The sequence below is a fragment of the Pseudochaenichthys georgianus genome, chromosome 6 (assembly GCF_902827115.2).
Source record: "Pseudochaenichthys georgianus chromosome 6, fPseGeo1.2, whole genome shotgun sequence".
Lineage (NCBI taxonomy): Eukaryota > Metazoa > Chordata > Actinopteri > Perciformes > Channichthyidae > Pseudochaenichthys > Pseudochaenichthys georgianus.
The window spans coordinates 5,144,685-5,161,738 of record NC_047508.1 but is presented as its reverse complement, the minus strand read 5'-3'; the positions used below and the strand labels follow the sequence as shown (position 1 = coordinate 5,161,738).

The following is a 17,054-nucleotide window of genomic DNA, read 5'->3' as shown; positions in this document are numbered from 1 at the left end:
TCACGTCACATCCACCTTTCAACCTCGTCTACATGCAAACGCTCATACTGTACACCACAAGATACCACACACACGCACACGCACGCACGCACACACACGCACGCACGCACACACACGCACGCACGCACGCACACACACACACCTCCCCTGCCTAAACAGTGCCATTATTTTCAGCTATAAATCACATTGAATGGCACATTGATTTTATCCTGCAGGGGCTGAGGCGAGGGAGGGGAGCTGGAGACACAGTTATTGCGTTTAATATTATCAATATTATCTTCCATATCATCTCAGACATGGAGGCAGGTATCAGGAGGAGTCGACAGACACTTTTCTGCCAAACCCACTCTCTCTCTCTCCCTCAATCTCCCCCACCCTCGCCCCACAGCGAGACAGTCTCCATCAATCTGATAAGCTGAACTTCCCCTGTCACACCTGCAGGGCAAAGTCAACCAACAATTTCTCTTTCTTCCACAACTTCTATACGTTTCAGACTCCTTTTGATTGTAATGCTGCCTTTTGTCTATTGCATCTTTTCTTTTTGTATACGTTTCCTCACATTTGATATTCAACACATCTCCACGTTGGACATTTGGATGCCTGTACACACCTGCTGAAGAATGCATCCCATCAGAGGCGTCTGCTGCCCAGCCCAATGCTATTCAGTGGAGCAGGCATAATAAGTCAAAATACAAATATGCAGCAGTGTAAAACACTTTGGATCACACAAAGTTTGAGTGAAGCAACATCTTTTCAAAGTGTGATGACCCCTCCACACCACTAGGGGTTCTGTCCTGGCTCTGTGCTTCCTGTTGCAGGTTCCAGTGGGGTGGGCCCGGTACAGCCTGCTGAAAGACGGCCTATGAGATTCTTCTGGCTCTCTCACTCCGCTGCGTGGGTGTCTTTACTTATTTGTGCTTTTGTAAATAAATGATTGATATATATTGATATCAAGCGGCAAACTCTGGGGCAGAGCCAGGAGGCCAATAAGGAAGTGCTTCAAACTGCAGTTCATCTAGTGGCCAGTAGGAGCAGTCTGCAGAAGGGAGCAATTTCCATAGACCCCCATGTTAAAATGCCCAACTTTACAGCAGAAATAAACATGTTTACATCGCGGTTCAAAAAACCATATTCTCTGTATAGTTAGATTCCCCCTTCATGACTATGGATTGGGGGGGTGATTTTTTTCTCAACTCATCTGTTTAATTAATATTCAGTCTTAAAGTTATGCATACATTAGGGCGTGGTCACATTGAGTGACAGCTCTGTCCAGTGACTGATGCTGTAAGCTTCTTGTCTCTCTGCTAGCTGCTCCGTGATACTACAGGGATTCTGCCTGGTCAGTTCATCTGGGGAACATAACTTGAACTCTGTGTGTTTGTTTGTTCTTCATGCTTCGGACTATTGTGACTCGCTCTGCGGTTGAAACAGACATGAATGCGGTTGAAACAGACATGAATGCGGTTTTGCGGTAAGTGAAATTCGAGTACTTTATTTATGTGTTTATGATTTGAATCAGTTACATAATGAATGTTAAGGCTTGGGTTAGCATGTAAGCGAGTGGTAGCTAGCTACAGGTGCTAACGATGCTAATCGTAGCCTCCAACTTAAAACGAAATAGAGAAGTGTTAAGCGTTAAGTGGGATAATACTGTAGAACAACCGGCTTCTGTTTGAGGTTGGTAAAATAAGGTCATCCTTGTAACTTAGAGAGATATTTTATTATGTAGGTAACTTTATGCATAGCTAAGGTTAATTTAAATGCACTATGCTCGAGTATGTAGACAAGCTAACGCAGGGTTCGTACGGTCATTGAAAACCTGGAAAAGTCATGGGAATTCAAAATGCAAATTTCAGGCCCTGGAAAAGTTATGGAAAACAATATTTTTCCCAAAGTTTTGGAAAACTCATGGAAATGTAACTAAAGTTGCGTCAAATATGATTGACATTTGATCTAATCGCCGAAATAATCTGCGGTCGCAAGCTGTTATGTGCCATCATGACGCGCATGGTGTTATTTTTTAATATATGAAGCGCGAGCTGTGTGCTCGAGTCTTCCTGCCTGTCGGGCCGGCTGAACTCTGCTGCTCCGGGATGAGGGTCAGCTACATTATCTACGGTGCGTTCGTTAACTGTGCGGAGTCACTGTGGCACAGACTGCACCGCTGGTGAACAGCTGTTCGAACGGGCTGTTCGGGTGTTCAGAGCAGAGCGGCAGAGCGTGATATGAACTGAATTTTTTTTCTGTCGCAATATAATTTAAGGAATCGTTGAGCTAGCTAGCTAGCTAGCTAGCTAGCATACATTGTCACTATCTGCTAACGTTAGCTTTAGCCTTCGTTTTCTAATAATTTTTTTCATAGGCTATATACAGAGGTGGTATAAGTATAGATATTGTACTAGAGTAGAAGTAGAAGTACTCAGATCTTGTACTTAATAAAAGTAGAAGTACTCGGGTCTTGTTCTTGAGTAAAAGTAGAAGTACTCAGATCTTGCACTGGAGTAAAAGTAGAAGTACCAGAGTGTAGGAATACTCTGTTTCAGTAAAAGTCCTGTATTCAAAATATTCCTCAAGTAAAAGTAGAAAAGTATTATCGTCAAAATATAGTGAAAGCAGCGACAGTAAAAGTAGTGATTGTGCAGATTGGTCCATTTCAGAATAATATATATGATATGTTTTATAATGATTGATCATGAAAGTGTTCTCAAAGCTGGTAAAGGTGCAGCTAGTTTGAATGACTTTGTAGACTGCAGGGTAGCTGGTGGATTTACTCCAGGTGGAACTAAAGTCTGATTTAACACTTGATTAGATTTTTCATCATTCATCCAGATCTGTGAAGTAACTAAAGGTAAAGGTGGAGTAGAAGTACACCATTTACCTCTGAACTGAAGAGGAGTAGAAGAACAAAGTAGCAAAACATTGACATACTTAATAAAGTACAAGTATCTCAAAATTGTACCCAAGTACACTACTTGAGTTTATGAACGTGGTTAGTTACGTTACACCAGTGGCTATAAAGATCGAAAGACTAAGCATTGCACAGAGGCATGCAAATACATTTTCAAAATGCTCAACAGTGCTGCTAAAATTATAAACTGACTGCTCCACAATTAAAATAAATGCTTTTATATATTTCTATTAGATGTGACTCTTTAGAGTTTCTGTTATTATTGACACTGCTGCTTTAGTTGCTCTGACTGCTAAAATCCTCTGTTAAAAATCCTCATTTTAAAGCCGATATTCCGTGGGGTCGGGGGGCTCGGATGCTTGTCACCTTTTTCATACCTGATGAGTTTGCATCCCTGACTGCATTTGCTTTAGCGTTTAGAAACTAGTAAGCCTACTATTTGATTTGTTTTAGATAGGCACAACATGTTTCATATGCAGACCTTATGTTCCTGTTCCATGTTCAGTGCCCCTCCTCCAACACACACGAACGAGCACATGACCAATGAGGGCACGAGATCAGTTTGTGCACAGATGGAAGGCTGACAGGCAGGTAGGCCATCCAGTTATTTTAGCCGGGCCGGCTCAGATGATTGGTCGTGCTTTTTACAGTACTACTACGGCTTCCATAGATGACATTTTTTGTATGGATTTTTTTTCAAAGCACTGAAGATATTCATTGCTATTGGGATGTTAAGAGCATTCCATGGAATATAACAAAAAGTGTTTATCGAGCCGGTTTCTCAAACTTACCTACCCCACCTTTAATGTCATATTTCCAGATGATTACTTAGATATTACAATATGGTTGGTTGACCTGGAGTTCATTATTGAGCTTACTCGTTAACGTCACAGTCATATCTGAAGAACGAACGCAAACCTAGTTGTTTTTATTAATTGTATTACCAAATTGGTATCAAATAAATAGTAAGCATTGGTAATACCAATGCTTACTATTTATTTGATTTCCATTACACTTGTGAAACCGACTAATTGTGGCTGTAGAACGTGAACATGTAACTTAATGCCTGCATTTAAGGACGATAAATAGCCTAGTCAATGCTTTAGGGATGATTTGTTAAAAATATAAGATCAGACCTTATGTGTGCTTCAGTTAAATTAAGCTTATTCATTGCTTTTCCTTTGTTCTTCCAAAGTTACAGTAAAATAAAAAGGACCCCGACTCGGACAATACACAATCCAATATGTTCAACAGAAGATAATCAGTTATATTGTTTGTACCCATGGTACTTTACATATATATCCGTTTGTTTAAGGTGTCCAGGTGATGCAGACAGGCTGGACCAGAGAGTGAGAGACAGAACTGGACTCCTCACAGCAGTGAACTTCAGCACAGTTACAAAGACTCATTTTTTTTCATACTGTACAAAGAATCAAGAAAGATATTGGTTTAAATAAATGAAGTATTGACTTTAATACACTGATATACATTCCATTAAACAATACTAAATACTAGATCACCTACACATCAGTTAAGTTGAGGGTTTTTTCCATGCAAAAAGTTACATTTTAGATATTTAGCAATATGACTTTGTCAGCTTTCTAATTTAATGTATTGAAGGCAAAGATATTCAACACATAGTGAGAACTGCTACTATTTATCTCTCAATATTGTCTGAAAAAACGTGGTAAAAGTTATTCTTTCAGTGAGACAACAGAGCAAGCTTCTACAGTTGCACTACGTTTTGATAACAGTTAAATATTATTTTGATAATAAAATATATTTCAATGTTGATGAACTTCATACTGTTCATTCATAATCTGATTGTCTTTGTAGCTCACTGTTGAAATAAAAAAAAAACATTACATTTACAAAAGAATGATACGGTGGGGCAAAAAAGTATTTAGTCAGCCACCAATTGTGCAAGTTCTCCCACTTAAAAAGATGAGAGGCCTGTAATTTTCATCCTAGGTATACCTCAACTATGAGAGACAAAATGAGAAAAAAAAAAAAATCCAGAAAATCACATTGTCTGATTTTTAAAGAATTTATTTGCAAATTATGGTGGAAAATAAGTATTTGGTCAATAACAAAAGTTCATCTCAATACTTTGTTATATACCCTTTGTTGGCAATGACAGAGGTCAAACGTTTTCTGTAAGTCTTCACAAGGTTTTCACACACTGTTGCTGGTATTTTGGCCCATTCCTCCATGCAGATCTCCTCTAGAGCAGTGATGTTTTGGGGCTGTCGCTGGGCAACACGGACTTTCAACTCCCTCCAAAGATTTTCTATGGGGTTGAGATCTGGAGACTGGCTAGGCCACTCCAGGACCTTGAAATGCTTCTTACGAAGCCACTCCTTCATTGCCCGGGCGGTGTGTTTGGGATCATTGTCATGCTGAAAGACCCAGCCACGTTTCATCTTCAATGCCCTTGCTGATGGAAGGAGGTTGTCACTCAAAATGTCATGATACATGGCCCCATTAATTCTTTCCTTTACACGGATCAGTCGTCCTGGTCCCTTTGCAGAAAAACAGCCCCAAAGTATGATGTTTCCACCCCCATGTTTCACAGTAGGTATGGTGTTCTTTGGATGCAACTCAGCATTCTTTCTCCTCCAAACACGTCTAGTTGAGTTTTTACCAAAAAGTTCTATTTTGGTTTCATCTGACCACATGACATTTTCCCAATCCTCTTCTGGATCATCTAAATGCTCTATCAAACTTCAGACGGGCCTGGACATGTACTGGCTTAAGCAGGGGGACACGTCTGGCACTGCAGGATTTGAGTCCCTGGCGGCGTAGTGTGTTACTGATGGTAGCCTTTGTTACTTTGGTCCCAGCTCTCTGCAGGTCATTGACTCGGTCCCCCCGTGTGGTTCTGGGATCTTTGCTCACCGTTCTTGTGATCATTTTGACCCCACGGGGTGAGATCTTGCGTGGAGCCCCAGATCGAGGGAGATTATCAGTGGTCTTGTATGTCTTCCATTTTCTAATAATTGCTCCCACAGTTGATTTCTTCACACCAAGCTGCTTACTTATTGCAGATTCAGTCTTCCCAGCCTGGTGCAGGTCGACAAATGTGTTTCTGGTGTCCTTTGACAGCTCTTTGGTCTTGGCCATAGTGGAGTTTGGAGTGTGACTGTTTGAGGTTGTGGACAGGTGTCTTTTATACTGATAACGAGTTCAAACAGGTGCCATTAATACAGTTAACAAGTGGAGGACAGAGGAGGCTCTTAAAGTAGAAGTTACAGGTCTGTGAGAGCCAGACATCTTGTTTGTTTGTAGGTGACCAAATACTTATTTTACAGAGGAATTCACCAATTAATTCATTAAAAATCCTACAATGTGATCTCCTGGATTATTTCCCCCCATTCTGTCTCTCATAGTTGAAGTGTACCTAGGATGAAAATTACAGGCCTCTCATCTTTTTAAGTGGGAGAAATTGCACAATTGGTGGCTGACTAAATGTTGCCCCACTGTATATACAGCCCCTAAAAACACAAACACACTGCTTTCATAAATAACACACTTGTTATGCAATAATATGTTTTATGTTTCCTGTCATTTTTGTTAGGAAAGGACATGCCTGAAAGACACCTGCTCTGGAGCTCAGTGTGCAGAGTTTAAAGCCATCAAGTAATATTACAGGAGAAAGGAAATACAGAAAAACTGCCTGAATATCACCTCCCATCTTCAGAGCAATCTAACTAATATGATATTAGCGTTAAGAAAGCTTACTTAAATATCTGCCACAACATAAGTAACCAGATCAAAGTAACATTACGTACAGTTCGCGGCACTGAGTGCAGATGTCGATATGTCCCATTATCATTCATATCACATCATAATGTATCATATATCTCCTCATCTGAGTCAGCTTCTTGAGCCGTATCTGGCCGTGCAGCACTCACAGCGTCACATACTGTATGCAGAAGTATTATTTTAAGCAACACATTAAGTTGACGAAACACTCCAGTCAAATGTAATTAAAGTCAGATCCACTCGTGTCTTAGATGGGGCAGTGATATCATAAACGAGAGCGCGTTTGTTTTGGATTAGGTAAGCTGAGTAACTCAAACATATATAGGGTATGTTGAACTGGATTCGTAGTATAGGCCTCTGTACAGGACATTCACTAATAAACAACACTTTTATTGTGAAAACAAAGATCTGCACACCGAATATTTGTGTAGTCTATCAGGACCATCATTTGTTTGTGACGCTGCACCTCAGAGAAGGTGTGGTTATTGTCAGGCTTATAAAGTGTGGCGGAAAACACAGTCAGCTGATCGAATGCAGCTATTTCCACATCTACACTCCATCAGCTCATTATTTCTATTTGCCTCACTTTATGAGCTTCACATCACTTGTGCCTTGTACCGCAGAGTTTGCAACGTCACAAATAAATGGGGCCAATCTTCAGTCAGATGTGAATGTGTAATCTAACATTTTCAGTAAGAATAATGGACGAAAGGAGTGCAAATACAAATACAATTTATTGAAATGTGAACCAAAACTTAATCAAACATGTTTTAAATAAAAAGCACATATGGACAGAAGGTGTAAACCTATTAAATGTATATGTAAACACATTTAGTCAAATAAAGTGACAGACTAGGCCTGTGCAGTTGGTATCAGCTATGCCCAGCATGGGCTCCTCCATCAGGCCTGGTCCTCCTCCATCAGGCCTGGTCCTCCTCGCTGAGGAAAGACCCTCAGTCCTCTCCAAACTAACAGACAGGATGTCCATCACACGGAGGTTTCTCCATGAAGTCTCAGCAGCTCTCTGGACACCACGCTGTCTCAATCTGTCCACACTGAATATGAGAGGGGAAAATGAAAATAATAAATGCTGTTTAGACAATAAGAAATATAAAGTTAACTGTTGAGTTGTCAATACTATTACTGTATAACTAATATATCAGGTTAAGAGGCAGCTTAAAATAAAGATTGGTCTTTAAATACATTTAGTTGATTTTGTCTTTTGAATTGTTTGTCTAAAGTCAAGGATCTAGAACTGGTACTTAGTTTTAATGATACAGTCTGGTTATTATGCTGTTTGGAGGAGGCATCACAGGTAAGAGCACTAACTAGCTACCAGCACATGTACCTTAGCTTGACTTAAATGTATTAAACGTATAATTAAAGGTGGTGTAGGTACTTTTGGAGAAACCAAAGTGCGAGTGCGCTAGAATTTGAAAATACACAGCCGGAAAAGATCTGCCACTTCCTTACAGAGCCCCTCCTCCAACACACACGAACGCCACATGACCAATGAGGGCACGAGATAAGTTTGTGCACAGATGGAAGGCTGACAGGCAGGTAGGCCATCTAGTTATTTTAGCCGGGCCGGCTCAGATGATTGGTCGTGCTTTTTACAGTACCACGGCTTCCACAGATGACATTTTTGTATGGATTTTTTGTCAAAGCTCTTAAGATATTCATTGCTATCGGGATGTTAAGACCATTCCATGGAATATAACAAAAAGTGTATCTCGAGCGGGTTTCTCAAACTTACCTACCGCACCTTTAAGTGACAGCAAAATATAAATAACTAATGTGATGCAAACATATTAATATTTGCTCGATTCCAGTGTTGAATTTAGCACAATTGCATACAAACGTTAAGGGATTTTAAGATTCTGAAGTATTATCTTAAAAACTCAATAACTTAGATTATTATTTATAGTTTTGCTGAGTAGTTTCACGTCCGCTTACCTTAGAAACGTAAAATGCGACGGCAGTGTGCAGACGGGGGGGAGCATGTTAGCTTAGCGTGGTAGCCTCAACTAGCTCTGGAGCTTCCAGCTCGGTGGCAGCAGGTCACGTTAGCACATTTCACCTCTTTCTTTCAGAATGAAGCGAAAAGTATTAAAAGAGGTGAACATCACTACAAGTCTGGGCATGTTGAGAACTGAACATACACAAAAGGGGAGTTAGTCAGTTCCAGCATGCGGGTCCGGCTTTACAAGGTTTCAGTGAGTAATATGAGTGTAATGTGTAACGTTAATGTCAGCTAGCTAAATTCACCTACGAGACTCTGGGATTTGTAGTCTTTCTAGTTGCTTATTTTTCATAGTCTTATATTTCAACAGTTTTATGACAAACTGACTTTTTTGACATGGAAATGATTTTTTAAGATTGACAAACATCATATGTGTAATTCGTGGAACAATTCAAACGGGATCGAAATATAATCTTTCTCTCCCCATTAACTTCAATACATCATTTTTCAGAAATAAGGTCCCATGGGGCGGAAGTAGATGGGCGTGACTTCGCCACTCTATTTGGATCAGGCTGGAGCAGGCGGGAGTTAGACTCTGACGGCAGTGGCAGAAACCGCCTACTTTAGGCTTCTCAGCAACTCTGCAGAATCCTATGGGTGACGTCACGCACACTATGTCCATTTATAAATACAGTCTATGATTGATACCCCGCGTCTCGACTCCCAGTGTTTATTTTACAACCCGGCTCTTGGGCTGCAACAAAAACATGGGAGTTGTTTTATATAAATATTTATAGAAAATAATTTGTGTCATACTCACAATCATCATTATTAAAGCTTCAACAGCTAAATATATGTTAAAGTTTGACTGCATACCAGGTGTCAAATACTGCACAAGCATGCAGCTCCTTCCAGAAATGTCCTGTCGTGTCTGAATAAAGCTGAATTTACAGTCCTTGTTGTTATAATTAAACATTTAAAAAACTTCCAACAGATTTATCCAGCAATATTCCAGCATATTCTGTCTGAAAGTCAAATCCCACCTTGATGCCCACTGCAGTCAGCATGTTGTTGTGTCCATGGGAAAGACACTTGTCCACAGTATTGAGTGTATTTAAGACGCTTATAGTAAAAGCATCTAACAAGTGACACGTAATCTAATGTAAGGAAAAGGGCTTAGCATTCCAAGTATATCATTTCAAGAAACTAAAGAAAAATGATGTACTTTGTCTGAATACGTTTTGTAAAGCACCATAAGTGAAGCCTTCAATATTTTCACTAATGTTGATATTGAGGGTTTTCCCAGCTCATTTTGTCCAAACAGAATGTGTGTATTTCACTTGAATGTGTATCACTCTATTTAATGGCTGTATGCTTTTTTTTTTAAATATGAAGGGTATTTGAACTTTAATTCTGCACTTTAAATGAAATGTTTTGAGTGAGACAGCAGTTCAAATACACACACAAGCAAACACACCTAGTACAAGAACCGTTGTCCCACCAACTACACACCATTGTGCTCAATCTAAAGCACACTCATCTTTTATGGTGATCTGTAGAGAACTCTGCATATAAAGATTGCTCAAGTCAAACTATTTGCAGAAACACAAATATACTGTTGTTATACTTTTACTTTTCTCCAAAACAAATTCATGCACAACATAGTTATAGTTGTGTAACCACAAAGGAGGCCTCTGTCAAATACAGTAAATGGAAAGGAACACTTTGACGAGGAAAAAAAAATGCAAAAAACAGTTGTACAAAAAACAGAGGTGTGCTCAGGCAGCATGTGACCACCTCACTGGGTCGGACCACAGCCCCTCGTCCGCCTGCAGAAGAAGCATCACCTGTAGCCTGACGCTCCCACAGCTCCAACCGCTATGCTGCAAATAACTCTTCGCCTGACTTCAGTTCACCCTCCCTCTCTCTCTCTCACCCTCTCTCTCTCTCATCCTCCCTCTACCTCTTCCTATGCTGCTGTCCATACATAAATAAAGCAGTTTGGTGTTTATGAGTATTTGTTAAATTGTGTAGCATTTTCAATGGCAGTGTTTTGAAAATGACAAACAAGTGAATATGTCAGATTTCTGTGTCTTACTTAGAGAACCGTGTGCAGTGCTTTGCACAAAGTGCCATGTTGAGTGCACATTGGGTGCAGAGCTGAACATGTGTTTAGAGTTTTGGAGATGTGAGCAGAGGTTTTGCTCTGTGAGTGTGAGTTTAAATAATGATGCTTTATGAGAGATTTGTGTGTTAGCAACTGAAACAAACTAATGCCATCACCACTGATCAGATTCTGAAGAGAGAAAAAAACTGTCAGTTTACAAAAAGCATGTTGATTGGTCCAAACGAGGGCACGACCATTAGAGGTCACCAGGAGGTAACATACGGACTAATCAGCTAGCAGTGGATTGTATCAGGTTTCCTGTCATCTACATGTATGAGTGTGTTGTTTGAGAAAAGGACCTACAACTGCAGAGCTGAGAAGTGAGCAGAACACACACAACAGAGACGCACTGAACAGAGGCTCACATCTGTTTTAAATACGCCTGTGTGTGTGTGTGTGTGTGTGTGTGTGTGTGTGTGTGTGTGTGTGTGTGTGTGTGTGTGTGTGTGTGTGTGTTATTACATTGTATAAGCACTAATATAGTGACTCTCTGAGGTGGTGGAGGTGTGATGGAGTGAACAGAGGCAGAGTTAAGTTATCAGGGTGGTTATTGTGTGTGTGTGTGTGTGTGTGTGTGTGTGTGTGTGTGTGTGTGTGTGTGTGTGTGTGTGTGTGTGTGTCTCTTTCTCTCCCAGATGGTGGATAAGGGGCCTTGCCTTTATTAGCCAGCTCTGGCCAGATAAAGAGCTGGTATTGATCCCAGGTTGAAAGAGCAGGTTCGTCAAACATGGCTGATTTACAGAGAGCTGATAATGGCAGCGCCGGGCAACCGAGGAACCCCAGGGAAGAGAGAGAGGAGTAAATCAACTGTGTGTGTGTGTTTGTGTGTGTTTATGAATAAAGAAACAAAGACGCCAAGTCAGTTTGCTATCGACAGAAAAAAACGTCCTCACATGTGCCTGAGTTCTCTGATCTTTTTCTATCTAATACACACATAACCCGCTCCTCACCACACACACACACACACACACACACACACACACACACACACACACACACACACACACACACACACACACACACACACACACACACACACACACACACACACACACACACACACACACACACACACACACACACACACACACACACACACACACACACACACACACACACACACACACACACACACACACACACACACACACACACACACACACACACACACACACACACACACACACACACACACACACACACACACACACACACACACACACACACACAGCTAATCTCTAATCTCGTCTCGATTAGCACCTGACAGAATTTCCATGGGTTTATCAAACCAAGCCAACCAACAGACGCTTATCACTTCCAGCCCCAACATTTCACAAGAGCAGGAATTTCTGAGATTAAAAAACACAGCTAGTGAAATGTTGAATAAGTCAAAAGAATATGAGTGAAAACGCTGCTATCACAGGGCAGAGGGGGGGGCTCGGGATAAGAGGTGCACAAGGGGAAGGTTCACTGAAGCCAGGATTGAACCCAAAGAATCTTTTTTTTCTAATTTGTTGAGACACATCCGAGATAAAAGAGTGATACATGTGGAAAGCGGCAACCTCATTACGGTTAACTGGCTCCTGACAGATAGCAGGTGAATGTCAGTTGATGAAAGACATACTTCAAGTCTTGATGAGGAGATAGAACTGTTAATAACCACCAATAACTGCCAGTAAAATAGACATCTGGAATATTCCACAACAGGAGGAGCACCCCCTCAGTGCAGTGCTTGTGATAGGACAGTCTATTATGGAAACACAGTTAGCTGGTGAACACTTGTTTTGATGACTGTACAGTAGGTACAGTATGAGCATGCTTTAGTCATTTGGTCACACTGCTCCTTTCCCCGCTGACTGTGTTGTTGATGGAAAGTGTTTCCAGTTCAGTGTGTGACATATCCAGTGTAACATTTAGAAAGTGGCACAGGCATGTTCTGTTCCTCACCTTGGTTGTACAGCGCTGGGTATGGGGGGGGGCTGGAGCTGTCCCCCTCTGCTGAGTCGTCTGGGTCCGAGGCTCCGCCCTCCTCTCCTGATAGGCTGAGGTGGTCCGCTGTGTTTTCCTCCTCGCCACTGAGGTCCCCGAGGGAACCTGTGAAAGGAAGATGAGGGGAAATGGGATGTTAGAAGAAATACTATAAATATTGCCATGAATATATCAATATTTGATGGATGCTTAAAATACATATTTTAAGCAGTTGTATTAGAAATATTTATCACAAATAATCAGAGCAGCAAAGTAGATAAGAGCTGCATTAGAATTTACAATGAATGACATCAGGTGGTCTCAACCCAAAAAGACACAAAGACAGAAAACAGTGTCTATGTGTGGAGCAGAAGGATGCCAGTCTGAGCAGCCTGGCGCAGAGAGGTGGGACACAACCATAAGGGAGATTGTTAAACAAGCTGCTTGTGAGTGTTTGCACTGTTGAAGGGAGGAAAAACATACGAAACACACTGATCCATTTTTTAACTGGACTCAATTTAAAACACAGTACAAAGAATTGGACAAGCTGAATGCTCTAATCCAGAAGATTAATAGCAAGAAGCCAAGGGGGACCTTAAAGCCAAATTACAGTATACCTCAAATTGTAGCTAAAAGAGTGATTAGGGCTGATCTGTATCAATTACACTTTCATAATCCCTGCTGACCATAGTAATTATACACTACTTTTGATCTAGTTTAGCCTGTTTGAAGATTATATCAACACAAAAACGAGTCAGTTAATATGGATTTAATTTGACTTTTTCTAAATTGCTTCATTAATAATACTACTTATATAAGATGAATGCACCAGGCTGCATGAATGGTGCCTGAGCAGCTCCAACCCCTGAGATATATGGTGGCTGATTGGATGCACACACTGACTGTTGTTCTGGATCTAAACACGTGTTGTAGTTATTAGTCTTTCAATGAAAAGGCCATTCCTATTATGTTCATTTGGATCGGATGACATGCTTCATCCTCCGCTCCCGAGAGGACACCGTGATAGAATTCTTCATTCAGGGTAACCATTTCTTTAAGAGGATTAGGAAGTGCTCGAGTGAAGCAGAAATGGTTAATCACTGCCGAGGGACAAAACAACTCTCACGCACAGTGATGGAAGGTGTGCACATGCTTTGGAATGACTATATCAGAGGGAAATTGAAACAAAGAGAAATCCAGGATTTTTTTAAAAATAATTTCCCGCCTCTTTGCTTACATTCAGACAGGATGTAAATTAATTTCCATTAGGTTGTGCTGAACTAACACGGGGATTGTTTCGGAGCTAAAGCCTTGACTGGGGGCGTATATATTTACAATACTGGGACAAAAGGAGTCTATAATCTATACAAAGCAGACAACAATACCCATGAATAAAGAAGCTTGTAGAGAAAGGGAGAGGCAATTTTTCTAATTCTGTTAATTTCACTTCCAAAGCAATTAAAAGCAGGCAGAGATAATGCTGGGAAACAATCGCCGACTGACAAAGTGTTTCTGTCTTTGTAAATGAAACATCTTTAGGCTAATTTCAACTTCCACGCCTGCATGGTTCACTCTAATTTCAGATAAAATTAACACAGCTAGATTTGGACCTTCAAAAAAGTAGAGGAGAAAGAAAAAAAGATCGATCCTGTACACAATATTTTTTGAATTAGGTCTATGTCGCACAAGCTTTGCTAGATCTAATTTTCAGTATCTATAAGGACATTTTCATACAATTAATTTTCCTTTAATCACAATTGTACAAAGGGGCTTCTCTGTCCAATTATATTTCCCGTTTAAAATGTAAGTTTGAATTATGATTTCTTTCCTCATTACGGCTGTGGTTTAATGAATCAATCGCTGCATCACCGCTTTCAGACATGAAATGGTGTGGAAAAGTTTCAGCTGCCCTTTCTGCCTCTTTTATCCAAGGAGAAATATCCTCCCTTTCCCCCGTCCTTCCTGTCTCGGAGAGCTGGCAGGGAGGATAGCGGTGCCGGGTGATAAGTGTGGAACATTCTACTTCATTTGCCAGTTTAAAAGTCAAAGCCTTAATAATTGTTAAAGCCTGATATTCACAGGAACATTGGACTGAGATCATTGAAGGGATGGAGAAGTCATAAAGAGACCCGTGTATCACTGTGGAGAGACATCGTTCAGCTGGGACAGCTCCCATCTGAGGATCCTGTCAAAGAAAAAAGCCTCAAGCTGACATTGAGGCTCAGAAATGGAGAAAGATGAAATGCTGTAAATACTTCACATCAGAACAGTAGACCTCGAGACACTGTTTATCTGGACTGCTTGAGATGATCCATACATTTCTAGAACATATTTCTCCTTTTGAGCAGTATACCAAGTGAGGTTCACAGAAGAGCTTAGAGTACGCACTACATGTATTCTAGAAGTTAAAAGGAGATCTGACCACAAAAAGGCACTGCAGGGACTCAAAAACAGCTCACCTCCACTGGAGAAAAAATAACTTTGAGACGGTATTTAAGCTCTTAAGCCCTGAGCCTGTTTTTCAGGTTTCAGGCTCGAAAATGCCACTAACACAACAAAGACTATATCTTCACTTCTAAAAGGGGTAAATTAATAATCTTTTCTCTCAAGGCAAGGTTACATCTGTGAGTTGGATGTAGAAGTGTCAGAATCAATATAGATGTTTTTATTTTAAAGTAAATTCAGATGGAACACAGTAAAAACATGTAAATTCTAATGTCCGCCTAAGAAAAACCCATTACTTATAGTGAAAACCACCCTTGAATGATGGGCTAGTAGACTAAAAGCTTTAGGAATCCAAACTATAACATATCATAAGTACCCTGTATCAAGATTGATGCAAAACAAGTGAAATGTGACCTTTTTAGAAAGGTTTAAAAAAATAAAGTCCAAGCGGACTCACCTCTGGGTAATTTGGGAAGCATCAGTTCCATTTGAACTTTTTCACTGTAAAAATCATTTTATTACTTTGAATTATCACTATAGGTATTCATTCCATCCAAATACAACTGTTGTGAAAAAAATAAAAAATAAAACATAGGCCTACCCTGTTATCCTCTTACAGTGAGCCTCTGAATTAGCCCCGAGCGAAAAATGCTAACCTATTACTGCACCGAAAATCACTCCTAGCTCCCTTATTAGTTATCCTAGCTGCACATCCAACACATTGTTTATGATCGTAAAGACACAGAATCTAACGGTGCCCACCTCAACACTGAAAGATACAAACTCGCGACGTTATCAACAAAAACGTACATCAAAACAAGTGGCGCTAGCGCTAATGCGCTAGGCTAACATGGCTCACCTTCCTCTTTTTTTGGTCTAAACTGGTCTTCAATGGCATTAAAACGATAAAAACGATGATGTAGTTAATCCATAGGTTAATATACAATGTGGCTGTGTCCCCTTTGAAATGTTCTGATAATCTATAAGCAATACAATTGCAATTCCGTTATCTGCTGTCCGCTCTGTGCTCCATGCGCTCTGGGTCCTGCAATTCCTGCTTCCTTACGTAGTAAACAATAAGTAAAGTCTCCTGCGTAATGTACTTAAGCTGGCTGGCATTCTTTATACTTTAGGCAGGACCATATCTCTGGAACCCATTGGTCGATTTGGGTGATTTACACCTTTTTCTTAACCATTACATCCAATAGAATTGATGGGCAGTTACCAAATACACGTAAACATTACCATTGTGGACGTAATAGAGAAGCAAACGAAGCATATCTGAAAGTACAAGCCTGGACAGCAACACTTTATACCCAGTATATTGCCATAAATATGATGATGGATTATCAGTAAAAATGTCTACGTGACACAAAGACATTGGATTAACCTTGAGCAGCGTTTTTATTCCGTTGAACACAACTTTTGATCACAAATCAAAAAAGGTAAGACGAAATTATTGTAATATTTTTGAAACCGGATGTTGTTTACTTTCTCTTTTCTGGCTGATAGCTCCAGGAATTCGAGGTCGTACAGTGATGACATTACATGTGTGGAATCTGTGGAGTCTCAGCTTTAAATCGTATATCTTGTTTGTGCAGTTAAGATAGTAATAAGGGCATTTCTACCGTGAGTTCTGTGTAAAAAAGCGTTAGCATTAGTTAGCATTTTTTCGCTCAATGCTAATTCAAAGGCTTGGTATTACTCGTGTTTTTTTTAGCTAACAATTGTTCTTATTGTCAGTTAGCAAAGTATCTTACCTTTAAAAGGGTATGAAACATTAATAGTTTCATAAATGTTAAGAAGCCCTGAGACATAGTCTCGTAAAAAAATGGTGG

At 40.3% G+C, this 17,054-nt stretch overlaps 1 protein-coding gene across 1 annotated transcript in view; it reads right to left on the bottom strand.

Moving 5' to 3' along the window:
• Positions 1-17,054, bottom strand: part of zfpm1 (zinc finger protein, FOG family member 1) — a 111,467-nt gene that overhangs the window by 53,340 nt on the left and 41,073 nt on the right. Inside the window, exon 2 of the mRNA XM_034085248.1 lies at positions 12,751-12,897. Within this exon, the coding sequence (XP_033941139.1) occupies positions 12,751-12,897 (147 nt within the window). The remainder of the gene's footprint in view (positions 1-12,750; positions 12,898-17,054) is intronic.